The 18,778-nt window shown below is 37.7% G+C and overlaps 1 protein-coding gene across 1 annotated transcript in view; it reads left to right on the top strand.

The window, feature by feature from the left end:
- The window catches only part of COL25A1 (collagen type XXV alpha 1 chain), a 460,694-nt gene extending 442,304 nt beyond the window's left edge, over positions 1-18,390 (top strand). The window contains exons 31-37 of the mRNA XM_069540662.1: positions 1,474-1,527; positions 6,982-7,035; positions 8,514-8,540; positions 9,507-9,560; positions 12,806-12,883; positions 14,691-14,729; positions 18,373-18,390. Coding sequence (XP_069396763.1) covers positions 1,474-1,527; positions 6,982-7,035; positions 8,514-8,540; positions 9,507-9,560; positions 12,806-12,883; positions 14,691-14,729; positions 18,373-18,375 — 309 coding nt within the window. The 3' untranslated portion in view covers positions 18,376-18,390. The remainder of the gene's footprint in view (positions 1-1,473; positions 1,528-6,981; positions 7,036-8,513; positions 8,541-9,506; positions 9,561-12,805; positions 12,884-14,690; positions 14,730-18,372) is intronic.
- Positions 18,391-18,778: the final 388 nt, after the last annotated feature.

The raw sequence follows: 18,778 nt of genomic DNA, 5'->3' as shown, positions 1-18,778 counted from the left end.
AAAGGGAAAGGCAGACAAAGCCTGGGTTGCAGCCTTGTTTGTCATACAGCCTAAACTGCAGAACATCTTTCTGAAGCCGGGGTTCAAGTCTGGATAACTTGTGACGTGGGAAGAATGACCAATCTAATTGGCTTCATTGTCGTAGAATCCCAGACAGATTTTTCCATAACCAATGAACACTTCCTGCAATTCCATGGGAGGGGCCCTCTGAAGGAATCAAAATCATGTGAATTTATTTTAACTTGCTTTTCCATTTACGTTTATGTCCATTATTAGAAATGTAACTTCTTCTTTGGAACTAACTTTCAAATCTCTGTTCATTGAAATGACTTGTCTGTCTTCTGTCATTTTGTCTCTTTTCTATGGTTCTTAACAGCTCCATCTCTTAAATTTCAGCTACAGGTCCTCAATATTTAGAAGTCTTCTGAAGATGAACTTTGAGTTCAGGCAGTAAGAAAAAGATCAAACTGATGTTGATAATTCAGCAACATTAGAATGAGTTTAAAACCCTGAATTATTTCATATCACAAGACTCATAGAATAAACAAGAATAGTAAAACAGAAATAGGAATACTAAAAAAATTGTGCTAGCATAGTTTCTGTCTGCAAATATCATAATAAATTCATTGCAAATCTAAGCATAGTCTTCCTGAAAATGAGCAAATTATACCTGAAGTCCTTGCTACATTTTTAAGAATCAAAAAGAATTCCAAGCTCTTCAATTCTAAAAGCCTGTTTCAGGCAGTCATTATTTTCACTGGACCTCAGTGTTCCTATATTCATCCAAATATTATCTCATATGCCACAGAAATCCTAATCCTGAACCAGGAGGCCAGAGGGCAATTATGCCATTAAATCATCCAGCTGCCTGGTTTGTGCCTTATAAGCCTAGTGACTTGAGCCACTGCAGCAGAACCTATAAGAATAATTCCTTCCTTCTAAGCCCCCTGCTGCTTCCAACAGAACTGAAGAAAGCTTGAAAAGTTAAACACTGTTCTCATTTATTTAAGTTTTTTTTTTTCCTTGTATAACTATTCGAGCCTCTTAAACAGCTGAAGACAAGACTTCAGAGCATTTGTGGCCAAGAGGAGTAGGGGTAACTGTAGGAGCAGAGAATGGATGTGAAGAAGAGGTGATGTGAAGCAAAAGCAATTATTTTTTCTTAAGATTTTGGGGGCAAAGTGAAGATTTTCCATTTAGTCAGGGAGGAAATATATAATTAAATATGATATACAGTATTTTGTGTGAGCCTTTCATTGAAATAAGCAGTTATATAATTCATCCCTTTTGCATGAGTTTCTGGAAAACTAGTGGCCTGAAAGAATCAAGCATAAAGCAGTTTGAAAGGAGACGTGTTGTCTTACTGACATTCTAAGGCATCATTCACCCAGGAAAAGTCCAGATAAATTATAACTGCTTTTCTTACAGCCCTTGGGATATGTCTCATATTATATTATTTTTATCTTTTTTTAGGGTACAGATGGCCCTATGGGACCCCATGGCCCTGCAGGTCCCAAAGGAGAAAGAGTAAGTTGCTCCTGAGGTTATTAAGCTGTGACCTAAGGAAAACACAGAGTGTGGCTTTTCCATTTTAGTTGATCTGAGCTGTTCATTTCCCAGAAGAAATAAAGGGCCATCCAATAGTAAATGGAAATAGATGCCATCTTAAGTTCTATTCAGAGTCGTCATGCTGAGAGAATGACAGAGTATTAGAATATGCCTGCCTTAACAACAACAAAACCAATGCATACATTTTCATAGCTAAAGTAAATAGCTCAGACCATTCCTCCTTAACCCCTAAGGAAGATGTTTTCATTTGGCCTTAATCCAGAAAGTTGATGTCAATAGGTCTAAAATTTCCAGGACTATATATTTCGGTCGATAATCTTTTATATAAAGCTACTGTATTCATTCAGAATAAGTTATAACTTTTCTAAAGGGAACTTACAAAACCTAAGTATTCTCTGCACAGTTACACATGCTCCTCTTTTTAAGCAAAAGAATAGCCTTTCTTTAACCATAAGGAAATAATTTTAGTGCATTATAAAACAAAAACCTTCCACTAACCTCTCTATTGCTAAGCCATGTTTCCATATCTTTGGGGGGAAAAAAGACACTCAGAGCGGAAGATAAACATCTGATACAAAAAAATGTACTGCAGCATCAGCAGCTGGTCATCTGTCTGGAACTTCTCTCCCTCTTTCTCTGTTTTTCTTCTGCTTTTTCTTTTCCTCACCCTGAAAAACTTAGAAGGTTTTTTTTGTATCTGAATAGAATTGTGTCATCAATTTCCCCACCATCCAGGATAGGATGTAAAGAAAGTATCGTAATGGTGAAGACTTCAAAATGTTGGAATGATTCATTGTGCAACTTTGTGGTCTTTTAAAACTAGATAGAGTTTCATCAGTCTGGGATAATTTGCTTTAAAATAGAGGGCCATATAGTGATTTCTTTGGCATACATCCCCATCCCATAATTCCATGTCCTATAAAGTGAATTCACTTATTCAGTAAGTAGATGTACAAAACACAATGTACTCCTAGTGTGGAATGAAAACGCTCTCCTCCCATTTATGAAGTCTATTTTGCTAATTGTTCTAATGAATTGCATAATAATCATTGATTCATCATCCTATAACCTTTTATTAATACACTGTATATACTTACTCAGTACTGTGAAGGAAGCAGCTATTTTCCATGATCTCGAAGAGTTTACAATCTAATTGCAGAGGAAAAAAATATCTGCAAGGAATAACTAGATGATGAGGCCTAAGTGAGTACAAATAGTACATGCCGTGCATTCAGCAATGAGGAAGGCTGGCTTTACCCAAGAATTCTTCTAGGAAGAGGTGAGTCCTAAAGGAAATAAGTCATCTGAATTTATTTCTAAGGTCAAACAAGAGACTTACGAAGATCATCTTAATTAAAAAGATTTAAAAGCTAAGAGCCTCATGCTGCTGGTGCCTTCAAGCATTGTATCAAGAAATCCAGTCCATGAACTAAAAATGGAGCAGCAAGTCTCAAGTAGTCTAGTGGCAGGAGGCCCTGGAACTCAAGAGGGTTTACCGTTTGGTAAATCAGCTGTTACTTCCGAGAGCTCCACAGTGTCATAAGAGTATCAGGTCTCAGCGCCGGGGTAGAATTCGCCAGGAGAGCAAATGAAATGGCTAAGAATTTGTGAAGGCATAGTTTCAGTCAAATGGTGTGCAGTGTGAAGTGTTACACTTGTATTTACTCAGCATGTTAACTGTCTTAACTGGATCAGATATCAGTACTCTCTCCAAGTGCCCCTCTCCCTAAGTGCTAAACTGGAGTGTGATTCTCCAAGAGAATGGATGGAGGTGCCGTCTGGACTCTCTTGAAAAAGTTTCAAATTTTAAAGAGGCAGGAATCAAGAAAGGCGTTCATTCTAGAATAATTCCTCAGTGTAGGCATGCAAATTAAAGATCCTGAATGAAATGAGACCAGCCTAAAAGAAACCAGGCATTTGACAGACAGCGTTATTCAAGAATTGTCAAATACATGACTGGCAGCATGAGTAGTCAGCTTTTCAGAGCACCTATCGTCCTACCTGCAGCTGATTTCTTCATCTTGGCCTTGTAACCACTAAGGAACTCCATAGAGTGTGTTCAATTTGAGAGGTTCAAAGTTCTTTTGGAATGAATTGATCCCGGAAAAGAAGTTGCACATTCAAGGCCCTGTGGTAATATTTCATTCCTAAAAGTTTTCAAGCTGAAACCATTAAGCTGCTTTTGGCTCCAAGTGACAGAACCCCAACTCAAAATGGCTTAAACAATAAAGAAATTTATAGTTCTGTGTGGCACAATAGTCAAAGGAGGAACTCTAGGCTTTGCTTCTGTGCCCTTTCCAAGAGCTGGCTTTGTCTTCTGACCACAGGCAAGCTGGTTGCAGCGGTTCCAGACCCCACCTCTGGCGAGGCATCAGCAGAGAGCAAACATAGGGACTGTCTTCTCCTGTATCCTCCTTAGCTGTGAGGAAACTGTCCCCAAAGCTTCCCAGCCACTTCCCCTGACACTTCATTGACCAGGATTGGGTCATATGTCCACTTCTGAAGCAGTCACTGGGAGTGAGGTGGAATTGTCATGATTAGCTTAAAGTAAGTATTTGGGGTGAGCAATTCTGCAAGAGGATCTCCACAGCTTTAGTGACAGCTGAATTCAAATCAGCCACAGTATATTCATTTTAAAAACAAAATAAACCTGAAGTCCTCAATCAGAGGAGGAAGAAGGGAGTAGGTACATCAAAATAATCTGTGGAGATGTTTCAAACCACAGCTACTCTAATCCATTGAGTTTTTACGAATTAGACCAACTCCAGGTTACATGAACCTTCCTTCTAAATCCCCACCTCCCATTTACACACACACGCACGCACACACACACACACACACACACCATTACCAACAGCACCACCACCACTTAAAAAATCATAAATAACACTGACAGATCAAACTGAAAGAACTTTATTTTGAATTTGTGCTCTTCGGGTTTTCAAGCCCTTTTCATTAAAAACAAGACCTCTAACTGTACGATAATAATGAGAGCTTCTTTTTATGGACATATTATTTGCCAACATATAATTTCATATTTTATAATCACACTTAATCTTCAGAAAAATTCTTGCAGAATATGTATTACTCTCTTATTTTACAGCCAATGAAACACAGGCACAGAAAGGTTAAGAAAGTTACCCAAGGCCACACAACCAGTCAGTCCCAGAACTGGAATTCAAATTTAAATCTGTTTCATTTCAAAGCCTGGCCACTTTACTGAATGCAATTCCTGACCTTTCAGTAATAAACATAAAGTAATAATGAGTAAAAGTGCAATAAATTTTTATCATATTTATTCCTCAAAATCTCCCTATACTATACGTGCCTCTAAGTGACAGTGCTAATTAGCACCAACAACCCCTAAGTTTAAGTTAAAGAAGACTGTTGACAGTGACTTGAAATTTGCTCACATGGGAATTTGGAGTGTGGAGAAACACAGAATAATACTTAGGTCTGCATGCACAGTTATCAGCTGAACTTGACATTTTGCCCTTGGAAGAGATTTGCTACCGTTAAACTTCTTCAGAGGTGTGATAAAAGAAGGTAACATTTTCTTTTGGCCCCTCACATAAACATCATCATTCTCCTGATGTTTCCATATTATATACTGACAGTTTAATTTTGGAGATGGCAGCAGAAGAAAACACTACTTGAAATGCAGACATCTCTTTTTTTATTATCACAATTTCATATTCCTGGGGCCACCTCCAATTACACTTATTTTTTATAAGCATTCAAGATGATCGTTTAACGAATCAACCAACAAAGGATTAATCTCCAAAATATATAAACAGCTCATGCAGCTCAATATTAAAAACCAAACAACCCAATCCAAAAATGGGCAGAAGACCTAAATAGACCTTTCTCCAAAGAAGACATACAGATGGCCAAGAAGCACATGAAAAGCTGCTCAACATCACTAATTATGAGAGAAATGCAAATCAAAACTCCAATGAGGTATCACCTCACACCAGTTAGAATGGGCATCATCAGAAAATCTACAAACAACAAATGCTGGAGAGGGTGCAGAGAAAAGGGAACCCTCTTGCACTGTTGGTGGGAATGTAAATTGATACAGCCAGCCACTATGGAGAACAGTATGGAGGTTCCTTAAAAAACTAAAAATAAAATTACCATATGATCCAGCAATCCCGCTACTGGGCATATACCCAGAGAAAACCATAGTTCAAAAAGACACGTGCACCCCAATGTTCATTGCAGCATTATTTACAATAGCCAGGTCTCAGAAGCAACCTAGATGCCCATCGACAGATGAATGGATAAAGAAGATGTGGTACATATATACCATGGAATATTACTCAGCCATAAAAAGGAACAAAATTGGGTCATTTGTAGAGACGTGGATGGATCTAGAGACTGTCATACAGAGTGAAGTAAGTCAGAAAGAGAAAAACAAATATCGTATATTAATGCATATATGTGGAACCTAGAAAAATGGTACAGATGAACCAGTTTGCAGGGCAGAAATAGAGACACAGATGTAGAGAACAAATGTATGGACACCAAGGGGGGACAGTGGCGGGGGTGGTGGTGGTGGTGGTGTGATGAATTAGGCGATTGGGATTGACATATATACACTAATATGTATAAAATAGATAACTAATAAGAACATGTTGTATAATAAAATAAGTTAAAAAAAAAAGATTATCATTTAAGCTGAGACAAGCTCTGCTACTTAAATAGGTACATGGAGAGAGAGTGATGAGGTAGTAAATTCCTACCTTATCAGGCACTGAGTAGAAAGCATAAATGTTTTTAAACCCTCTTTTCCCGAAAGGAAGCAAAACATACATGATTGTATTGATGTGACTTGATTCATGAATTATGCAAATATTTACTGAATTGCCGGACACTATTATAAGCCGTGGGCATGCAGTAGGGAAAAAAGCCAGGGCCCTGGCACCCTAATGTGCAGATTCTAGTGAGGGGCTCTGCAGAGAATAGACAAGTTATAACGTGGGTATGTCTCCTGGTGTATGAGCACCGTGAAGCTCATTTAAGGGCAGGGGCAGTCAAGGAAGAAGGGCTTGCTGAAGAGACATTTAGGGGAAAAAGAATTTTCTTATTACATTTTTGAAAAAGTAGTAACTTAAAATAATTAGTAACAAACATTTCACAGTAAGGCCAAAGAAACCCAAGCACCACACCCTAGACATGCAAGTCCTTTTGCACCGCTGGGCAGACAGTCCTTATTTCAAAGGTGATTCTGTAAGATATGCTAACGTGGATTTCTTTTGCTCTATCACTGGCAGCGGCCCTGAAAGAGCCTGACTCTTTGGAATTTTGATAGAATGATACTTCAAATAGAGGCTTTAGCCACAGGCCATCAGGGAAAGTGTGTGAATATAGGTGTTTGTTTATGATTTGCACTTTCACCTTTCATTATAGGGTGAAAAAGGAGCTATGGGAGAGCCGGGACCCCGAGGACCATATGGTCTTCCCGTGAGTTCTCTTGTCTCGCGATGGTGTTTCCCTTCAGCATGTATAGATGACCTGTCCCTGGCGTGGTTAACCCTCCCCTCGTGGGGAGACTAATCCCATTAGAGGAGCAAAGAACAATCCACTAAGTCTCTTCAACGCCAATGTAACTGTGTACTTCAGAGATAGGTCATATTTGTGTCGTATTCTTACACTCACATACAGACACCCACACACTTCACCAGTTTGAGAGGATCAGAGGTTGTCCATGAGATGGACAGTGCTAACCTGAAACGGGGCTTTTGACTGTCAGATAACCCCTCCTTGGGCCATCTGACCAGACCCATAATTGGCCCTTCCTTGGGAGGTCATTGTACCAGAAGTGGGTGTGGAAGCTTAATTTTAAAAACTCTCTTCAGACTTTATCTGTTCTCATATATCACTTACAAAAACTGCTCTTGCTAATAAAAGGTATTTCTCAGATTGATGTTTCTGATGACTTTGATGTTTCTGACCTTTCTAAATTACCGTGATGACAAGTGATCTTCAGAACAGAGAAGGTTGATAGTGTTCTATCTTCTGAAAATTCTCAATGACACCCACTTCAAATTGAGAGCCTCGGGTTTGCTTCAGAATATTATCTTTGGGATAATTGTAAATGATTTGATGGGGTAGGGTAGAACTACAGTAGAAGCATATACTGTTGTCTCAAGGTTTATAACCCCTATGTATTTTCCACGTACCTTGTACTTCCTAGTTTTTATGAATTGAAATAATAAGCTCAAACCATGATTACTTGAGTGCTAAAAGAGATGCTGATTTTGAAATAGATTTCGAAATCTAACTGGTGGAATCAAAGCAACTTCTCAGCAACTTTTGGGTGGATTTGTTGTGTGATTTTCAATGCCCTGAAAATCTGCTCCACGGGGCTCAATGGATCATCCTTGCACAGCAGTATTATATTCCTTCTATCATAGGGGGTCATTAATTTACTAACAGTTTTTAATCTGTGATCTTCACACCCACAGTATTTATAGACAAGGTGTACATCTAGCCACATTAAAATTGTATTTAACAATAAACAGTTTTCACATTCTTTACACACTTATGAGCTAACTACTAAGTTGTCAAACTAAAGTAGCATAGATTTGCTTATAATGTTAGTGCTGGTGTGTTTTTAAATCAACTAATCAGTATTTTTGCTTTTGACTTACTCTTAGATTGATAACTTGAATACCAAGCATTAAACTTCAGCAAAATATCAGACTATTTAACCTGATATAGAATAAAAACATTTTCATGACACTTACCTGCAACATTAACAGTCACTTCACTTGATTTACTGAAAGAAATTTGTGTTACCAATCAATAGAGAATCTTTTTCACATTTCTGAATTAGTTGTTTTTATACTAGTGTTGCATGTCCAGGCAGCCTTAAATAGAATAATAACCTATTCGTGAAACTTAGGAACACTAATGTAGCTACTGTGATTCTTTGGCAGGGGAAAGATGGAGAGCCTGGTCTTGATGTAAGTAATACCTACAATGAACATCTTCCCATTATAATAGATGCTGATGGTCTCCATCATCAATAACAGCAAGAATACTTCTAATATTTTTCTGTGCACATAGTTATGTGGACAGCATATATTGCTGTGTGTGTAGACAGCAATATGAAATAAACCACTAGGTTTGGCATGAGGTAGACATAAAAGCAAAAAGCATAATTATCTAGTATGAAGTTAATAACTGACAGTTGATAGAGGCACTTCAAAATACTTTCCCAAATCAGACACTCAACATGAGTGGTTAAATTACTTATTTTAAAATATGCATAAAATCGAAGTATCTTTCACATGCCACCCTTAGGGAATGGTATGTTTATTCTCAAAGCTATTATGCAGTATTTTTCTTTTTAGCATAAAGTCTCTATATATCTTATAGCAACATAATTCTATAAAAATAGAGAATGTCGAAAGTCAATCCCTCCTAAAATGATTACTGCTCATCCTGTATATATGTGAATAATAGCAGTAGCAAAAAGTAATAGTAGTTACTCTTTATTGGGCACCATTTGTATGCAGACATCATTCTGGTACTTTATATATATCATCAAATTTAATGCTCACACCAGCAGATGTGTAGTATTAATAGGTATTCACCTCGTTTTATGGTCAAAGGACTAAAATGGTGAAGTAAGTTCGCCCGCAGTCCCACAAATCAGAGAACTTGCCAGGATTCAAACTAGGATCCTGATATTCTCTCCACTATACATTTCTTTGGAGAAAAAGCAAGAAACCTTTTGTTTACAGATATTTGAGATGTTAGGAAACTGTTATTTCTAAGTGCCACTTTACCCATCTAAGTTTTGAGACTTGAGGGCATGCCATGTTTCTTTATTTGCGTTCAGAAACATGAATTCTTAAGGTTTTTTTCAATATGGTGTTGCCACAGTTATACCAATAGATCTTTTTGGTTTGCTTTTTATCCTATAGGGTTTCCCTGGTCCACGAGGCGAGAAGGGTGATCTAGGAGAAAAGGGGGAAAAGGTGACCTCTCCAGCCTAGCATGTGCCTGTTTGATTTTTCTGCTTCTGTCTGCTTTGCTGTTCAACCTGTGTAATTCTTTCATACGTCTAATCTTTCTCCATCCTGTGCTCCAAAAACGCTCTGATGTCTGATCTGAGGAACCACATCTTCACAGAGGAATAAAGGCTACACTGCAAGAAATAAGGGCACTGAAGAAAAGAATTATAATCCCCAGATATCTGGGCTACAATCTTTGGACTACCTGACACCAATTAATTGAAAGATGAAGTTTTCAGGGGTTTTTGAAAATGGGGATGGGGGAGGCATTTATGACATTAAGTAAAATTAAATAGCACAAATCTGCAACAGTCTTCTGGCAGAGCTCAGCTAACCCTGTAAGTTCAGCATCTCATTCATCTTCACAACATTCCCAGTAGAGACAGAAGATATGTCCTGTATCTTGATTTTTTTTTTTTTTTTTTTTGATTGGAAAGTGGAAGGCAAGCAGTATGCCCGATAAACCCAGTGAATCCATTACGCAGGGACCAGGACTTGTTGCCTTCGGACGCTGTAGATACTCTTTTTTCTTTATTCTTTTTTTTTTTTTTTTTTTGCGGTACGCGGGCCTCTCACTGTTGTGGCCTCTCCCATTGTGGAGCACAGGCTCCGGACGCACAGGCTCAGCGGCCATGGCTCACGGGCCCAGCCGCTCCGCGGCATATGGGATCTTCCCGGACCAGGGCACGAACCCGCGTGCCCTGCATCGGCAGGCGCTCTCAACCACTGCGCCACCAGGGAAGCCCGTGAATACTTTTTGTATATCATTCTTTGACATGGGAGACAAAAATTAGCAAGAGCCTTTATGTGTTCATACCCACAAAGACAGATAGTTACAAAACTATGCTGATTAATAATAACACTGAGACATTATCCTCTGTAAAAGTGTCTGTTTTCCATAAAGCCTGAGGTTCACTAGAATATTACTGAAAAACGATTCCCAGAGCCTGTTAAAGTCAACATTCATATGACAACACTTTCCGTTGAGTGATTATTCTGAGTTGATTAACCAATCAAAAAATGAATTGAGTCCAAAATTAATAATACCCAACACATCTGGTGTCAGTCACACCTATGTGAAGAAGAGTCCACTCCCTCCCAATGAAGTTTAAATCAATTTTACTTCACGGCAATGATGTTACTTGCTGAGGAAGAATGTCGATTCATCTTGCACGAGTGAGCAATTTACTCCCGAAAGCTCCTCCCATCTTACTTCTTATCACACCTGCTCTCATTTCATTTCACCCTGGCATCTCGGGTCTTTGTTTTTGGTCATGATCAACTAAACCACACAGAAGTTCTCTCTTTCCCCGATATTAGAGAAACCCAAATGGCTTTGATTCTGAGCCTTCTGATGCAATGTTTTTGGCACACAGGAGATAAATGTGGAGCTTTCACTCACACAGAAAGGATGCATTAATTTGAGTGCATATCTCATCTATATCTGTTATGTATATGTCTTTGAATATTCATGTTGTTTCGCTTCTGAAATTATTCAGACTTATTGTATCTGCCATCCTGATTGCAGAATGAATACACTAATTTAAATATGTATTGCATAGTATTTTGTATTCTGTACTGCACCAGCTTCTTGTCTATAAATATGCAGAGATATTTGTTAATGTGAAACAGCTGAGGTGCATTCCTTACTTCTCCTCCTTTTGCCTCCTTTCCTTAATTCCTCCATCCCTATGAGCCATGCAGCTTTCCACAACCTTTACCTTGATTCCTAAATACTAATTTCCATGGCTACATTCCCACCATGTAATTATCCTGCCTACCTCATTTTTAGTATTAGCTCAACTGAATCCAAACTGCTTTTCCTCTCTTGAACAGAATTTTTTTGTTTTGTTTTTTTTGCTTTTGTTACCTTGTGAGCAAGCTGGAAACCCATTTACCATTGTGAACACCTGGCATGAGACCAATAACAGTGAATTAAAGAACATCTTTGAGTTTATAAACAAGTCTGTTTCTCCAAGTGGCATTGCTGAGAAATCTTAGCACTTTTAAAATTTGTTTATCTGACTTACTAAGGAAAGTATTTGCTTTTAGTTTCCTTAAAAAGAATGTTAAAAGAAAGAGTATATTTTTAACACACTGAATATGTTTAAATGAGAACTAACTACAAAAAATAATGTCAGAAAGTTGGATTCATTTCAAAAAGATAGAAGCTGCCAAGATTTTTTCCTTTTCCTCTGGCTCAATGTAGCTTTCATCTGTTATAGGATTAGAAAAAAAGCAAGTTGGCAGGTACTGAAAATTGGGTGAAGTCTCCATTATTCCTCTGAACTTCACTGCCACTGGCTGGATTCACCAAAGTGGTGGCGGGAACACCTCATTCACAAGGACCACGGCACTGGGGTCTAAGTCAGCACTGATCCTCCTTTCTGATGTGTCAGCCTTCAGGTTCTTTCATCTTGTTGAATCTTTTTAATAAAATCCCGTACATCACTGCCCAGAATCCATTGCCACTCTGGAAGTCTGTTATTTTTCATAATATCATGCCTTACCTAAACCAGAAAACAGTGGTAAATGCCCTTCCAGACTTTCATTGGCTAAACCATCTTTTGAATCACCGTTACTTCCCCCCGCCCCCCCCCAAATAAAACCTGTCTTATTTAAACCCTTGTATCCACAGGGGGAAAAGGGAAAGAAAGGCAAAAAGGGGCCTAAAGGGGAGAAAGGAGAACAGGGTGCTCCTGGATTAGATGCACCCTGCCCGTTGGTATGTCTGACTCATGCAACCGTCTCCAGATGTCACATGCGGAGGCGAAGCTGGGAGAGGAGCAAACTGGAGGGACCGCACCAGCGGGGGTTCTGATTGGCATCTTTTAATGTAGACTTTAAGGTCCCAGAAACATCGATAGCAGGCTGTCAGTGTGTTCCACCCCTTGTCTCTGGCCACCAGCTATGCCTGGTTTCTCAACACTCAAGTATTGATGTGCATCCGGGGCATGAATGTGGGATCGGAGGAGGAACACGTGCTCCTCAGTCCTGCTCCGGAGAGCAGGTCCCCATTCCCAGAGAAGCGCTAGTTGTAGGACCACATCGAGCTCTGTTTTGTTTTGTCCAGCATCACTGGATGTTACCTTTCCCTTCAGAGTTGCTCCTCTCCCAGCCTTTTGTTATTGTGGTTATTTCATTAGCAGAAATTGTGCTTAAGTGATTTCTTCTGTTTAGTAACATTATGAGTTAATCTTTACAAACAGGGATTCCGTGGCGTTAAGGGGGAAAAAGGGGAGCCAGGCCAGCCTGGCCTGGATGGGCTGGATGCCCCTTGCCAATTGGTACAGTATTTCTCTTTCCTACCACCCTGCATGCAATTCCTTTGTTTATTACATATTCATCTCTCTCAGTGTAAAGTGGTACTTCTGGAGCAAGCTTTACATGATAAACACACTACATGCATGTGCATGAGTAGCTCCTTCAGTGACTGCAGAGTGAAAAGAGCATGCACGCATTTCAATCAGTGACTGCAAATTAATCTCCTGACGTTGTTCTCACAACTGACACAGCTGCCACATCTGTGTTCTGGGGAATGTCAATTTATCTAATAACCATTTCAAGATGACATTAAAAGTGCATAAAAATCTTCTATGTAAAGGCACAACTAGGCTATAACTTTGGGTTTTACCCCTAAAGTTATGTTTTTTTTTTCCTTAAAAGAAATAAAGGCATTTCTGCCTTTCACTAAATTTCTGTCAGGCTGTAAATAAGACCAAATCTACATAGTTGAGCTTCTGTGGTCAAGACTTAACCAATTCAAAGGAATGCTGTTAAGAGACCGTAGGGGAGAAAACCAAACTTCTCTGAGCTTCTAAAGATAATAGTCTGCAGCCCAAACCCTCTTCTTTGTCACATAACCTTTTCAGTTTAATGGTCCCTCCTTTTGAAACTCACTTTCCTAAAGTAGACAGATCTCCCCTACCTCCATTGGCATGTCAAAACCCTTATACTAAAATCTAAAATTCTACCGGGTGACCCTTCTCCTTGTACCAATCTGGCATTACCGATTTTTTCCCCAAATATCTTATAAAGTTAGTTCAAGGTGTTTTTTTTTTTTTACATTTAAAAAGAAAGTGTATGCAAATTTTCTGAGGTGTAAAGGAAAACTTTTTATGACTGTGTTGATGGTTATACTTGGTCTGCATGTTCTTATATTATTCTTAAATACTAAGCATGATTCTTTAAAGATAAATTTGTTTCTCAAGTCTTTTAAGAGATTGTATTGTAGAAGAAAATTTTTTTCAGTCAATAATTGCAACTAGAAAATGTCAATATGATATGCCCAGTCTTTTATTTTGTTTGCTTGGTATTGACAATAAATAATATTTTACAATCATTTTGTTGGGGGAAAACACAAGCATGCTTCATAATATATCAACTCTTCCTGCCTTATTTATATCATTTGTATCTGAAGAGTGCTTACCCTTTAAGTGAAAATAAATTTTGTGACATTTAAGAATCCCTTGTTTATTCAGAATTTGTTAATTGGCTTCTGAAGAATTTTAATTTAAAAATTGAGAAAGGCTGTGGATAACATTTTACTGTAAAGATATAGACTGGCTGCCTCTCTTTTAATTCAATCAATTTAATGTTTTACTTTATCTGCTTTCAATATAGAAAAGTTGAAAGATGCTCCATGGGAAGAGCTATAAACTTCAGATAGAAATGGTTCATCACTGATTACTCATCATTATCATGCATTCAGCCATAGAACATTGTGACCAGGAAGAGAAGTTATTTCCATTTATTGAATAAAGATAATTATAGAATGCGTTTAATGAAATTAAGAGAAATAGTACAGACTTATTATCTAAAGATATAACTAAGTAGACCACTAGGTTTTACAAATTATTACCCAAAGTTAAGTATAAATCTTTCTATATTTTATTTATTTGAAAAATATGTACTCACTTTGGAAAACATTCGAATGTTGGGTAATATCTTGGGAGTTGATTATTAGTAAAAGATGCCTATGACTAATGCCACCTAACAGGTAGATATTCATTTTTAAGCCTCTGGGCATATTAATTATGAAGTATGATCACTTTCGTGGAACCTGAGGAATTCTTATTCTTCTTTTTAAAATAGGGGCCAGATGGATTACCCATGCCCGGCTGTTGGCAAAAGGTAGGCTTTACAGAATTATTTCTAAAAGAAGCACTGTCCCTTTCTCTGTACCTGGCCTAGGCTTTTCCATTTAGAAGAGATTTTTTGAATTTGACATTGCTGAAAGGTGTTTGGGTATTAAGAAGCAAAAGATCCCGTCTCTAGAATATCTTCTAATGGTGTTTGCTGCTGATCTCTTCCTAAACTGATGAGTAAAAATAATTCCTGGCAAACACTGTAATTTGGAACCTTCCCTATTTAATCTTTTCTTCAGAATGGAAAGGGGCAGTGCATCTTGACAATGGTTTGCTTGTCTCAAACTCCTTTTCCTCCTACTGTTTAAAATGATTCTTAATTGTGATTTTTTCTGTTTATACTCAGTTACTTAGGCAAATATGCAAATACATGGTAGAACCCTGTCAATATTAGTCACAAAGCTGAGAAAGCAGAAAATGTAAGCATAATTTTCTTTTCTTCGATGATGTCTTGATTTATTTAGGAGAATCTGATTATATTTACGTTGGTGTCCTTGATGATATCAGTTTGCTCTAGCCTCTACGTGTGGCCACCCATAGTCACTGTGTATGTATTCAGCAGAGAAGGGAGATTATTCTTCATAGAGAACCTTCTTGTACAAAAGCTGTGTGATAAGCCCTTTCATATAGGCGACATCACTTTATTTAATCCTCATAATAACCCTATAGTGTATTATTATCGTGAATGATGCCAGTGAGGAAAGTAAAATTCAGAGAAGTTAAGTAACTTCCAAGGACACAGAGATAGTATGCAACAGAACTAGAAGTAGACAATGGAAAGCAATGGCAGAACTTTGAGGAGGGAAGAGATCTGTATGTGCTGTGCCTTTCAGAGAATACCCAACCTTTACACAGTAACGGTGCGCGCCTAATTATAAAGGACTGTGCATATGCTACCTAAGGTTAAAGGAATTCTACTGATGTGAAAATGAGCCAGAGGGAAGTATACATACTCTTTCATCATTTTGAAATTTTTTTCTCTAACACCTGTGGCTTCTTTGGTCATTTTTGGTAGGCTTTGCTTCGTTGGCAAACCTACAGCAAAACTATGTAGGATTGCAAAAAGATGAGGAGAGACTTATTTTCCTCTCATCTCATCAACTCCGTTTGTGAGGAGATCCTGTGAAACTCACTCTCTTGCTTAACTACTTTTACCCCACTTGGTGAGGGAAAGAAAATCCTTCTCTCCCAGTAGCGTCATTTATTTAGTAGCTTCCCATACTCCACCTTCAGCCTGTCAGATCATTAGCTCCATCACAGCTGAGGTCAAGTGGTTCTTGGGAAGATGAGGCTATCATCATATTCTTCACCTGAGAAAACTATCCTTTTACCGTCATAACCCCTGTTCTCAGAATTTTTAATACCTTCTTGAGCTGGAATCACCATTTGCTCTTTAACCTTTGCCCTGTAATCTAATACTATAATGATCTTTTAATGCAGTCATTGGCACACTTTACATGGAGAGAGATGTGAAAGGCTTACTTTATCCACCCTCTGACACTACTCAGCACTTGGGTTCACATCATTTTTGACCGCTTCTAAATCACTTCCTTTTTTGTGAAGGCATAAAAATAAGGGCAGCAAGCAAAGGATTCATCATCTTTTTGGTTCATAAAATGGCCAAACCTAGTAATACGAGTAGCTCAGAAAATCAGAAATTTCCCTTTTAAGTACTTATTTTTCCGCAGAATATACACTATGCTCTACATAAGATTAAGGCTGTCTTAAATCCAGCCTCTTTTTATATAAAGACTAATGCACAACGTTGTAAATCAACTATACTTCAATAAAATTTTTTTAAATGGTAAAAAAAAGAATCATAACTCAATGATAAAGCTTCAGTATCGCTTACCACACTCCCCAACACAATCAAATGCAAACAGTAGTGATTATCCTCCCCCAACACCCCCTCCCCCCAAAAAAGAAGAAAGGAACAATTAGAAAAATGAAATGTTCTATTGAATATAATCTCTTATGTGGTCAACTTAGCTATCTCAAATACATTGTTGGTCAAATCAAATTAATTTTTAAATGATATTTTTAAAAGAAAGCCAGTAGATTACTCAGTCCTGTTTTAGTGGACGACTTTTTTAAACATTACGTTTAGTAGTCTCTAGAGCACAGTGGTAAAAGTTTGACTGAAAATTCAGATTGTAGCCACAGTAGAAATCACTGTGAACAAGTCCTGTTAGTCATACTACTCTCAATAATAGTTTTTTCATGTAAAACTATTTGATCTTTGTTTAAATTACTTTTCTTTCTAGATATAGTTCAGTTTTCTAAATTTCGAAGAATAATGATATACTAATTCACATTGTAATTTGTACAGTGAGTAAATGGCAGAATTTATGGTTAAGAAAATACTTACAAGCTATTAAAGTTATCATCTGTCCTTATCCAGAGATTAAAAACTATTTAATAGGAAAAATACATATGACCTTCATATTTTTTAATGTTTCATGAAATTTCATTTTTCCAGATAGGGCTGACAGGTTTGCAACAGAATCTTCCTAAAGTAAGGTGACAGGTTTTTTAAATTAAGTTTTAAAGTCTGGGGAAAAAAAAGAATCTTTAAAATTCTGGAGATTATTTACAAAACATTGGTTTGTCAAAAAAAATGCATCTGTTTGAAATTTGAGATAAGTGGGAGTTTGGAGAAAGGAATATTTCCTGTAGACACACTCTCTGGCCTTGGCATGACGTGTGTAACATTGAGTGAACTTCATTTCTAAAGATCAGAAAGTACCCAGCCTCTTAAGCACACTTAATATAGCATCTATTTCTACTGGAGAGAGAAAAGCAAATATTTTTAATTATTGAACTGAAATATGACTCTGAGGACGAGTCACCATTGTGGTGGGGAGATGAAGAGATCTTTGTCATTCTCCTTCTCTGGACATTCTACTTTTCTCACTGATTTTTCTTTGAGTCAAAGTAAAGATTGTCACCAACATCTGCTCTATAAGTTATACCTCAAAGACCATTGTGCCTCTGTTCTCTCAGACTTAACTTCAGTTCTAGGAAAACCTTAGTAATTATGGCTGCTGAAAGCAAGGAACCAGACATTTCCAGATCCTTAGATCACAATAGAACCTGTAACACAGCTTGAAGACCTGACAGCAGAGAGGTCTGCCCTGCACGCCCTTCACAGCAGGGCAGGACCAGATAAAGGAAAGGGGAAACCAGAACCTGAAGAGAGTAGAGTGTTATGGTTGGGCATTGATGAAGTGAACAATGCCACTGAGGTCAGAACCCTCAACAGTTTCCACAGTTGTGTTTTAATGCTTGGAGAAGATTACATAAGCCATATATAGGACATGTTTTTAATTAGGGCACATCTGTGATAAAATCTTAATTTTCTGCTTTCCCAGAATAGTTACTGAGACAAACACTTCCCACGGACTTCTCAGTGGCAAAACAAAATGTGGGTTGAACCTAGGATAAAAATTTTGATGACTTTTAGAAAAGTAATGTATAGGACATATCAATTGGCTCATTGATTAAAAAAAAAACAACAACCCTCTATTCAGGGTTCTACCAGTTTTCTTAAAATAAATGTTAATTTGGAATTTTTATCCTAAACTACTAATTCTATACATTTGTCTTTTTTGTTGTTTGTTTTTCTGCAGTGATGAATCTAACCTTCCGAGCATGAAGTTGTGTATATAATGGTCCACTTTTTATATTTATAGTTGAAAATTGGATTGCAGATTTTACAAGTCTGAGATATGTTTACATATAGCTGCTTCTTCCCGTTTGCAGTAGTACACATATCCATTTTTTCTTCCCTTACATCTGAAATTGGGCAATATGTGAAACCAGTGAGAAGCCTGCAAAAAATATAGATCAGTATCTCTTTATCTTATGTGAAGATATGTATTTATATGGACATAGCGATAGAGATTGATTGTTCTTGCTATTTTCTTACTCTGGGCTTGTTAATTGCATGGACAAAAAGTGCCATGAGATAGTTTACATGAAATTGTGACCAAATATGAACTCGAAGCTATGAAAATGTACTATACTGACTGATTT

This window comes from Delphinus delphis, chromosome 5, assembly GCF_949987515.2.
Source record: "Delphinus delphis chromosome 5, mDelDel1.2, whole genome shotgun sequence".
Taxonomy (NCBI): Eukaryota; Metazoa; Chordata; class Mammalia; order Artiodactyla; family Delphinidae; genus Delphinus; species Delphinus delphis.
This window is presented reverse-complemented; position numbering and strand designations above follow the sequence as displayed.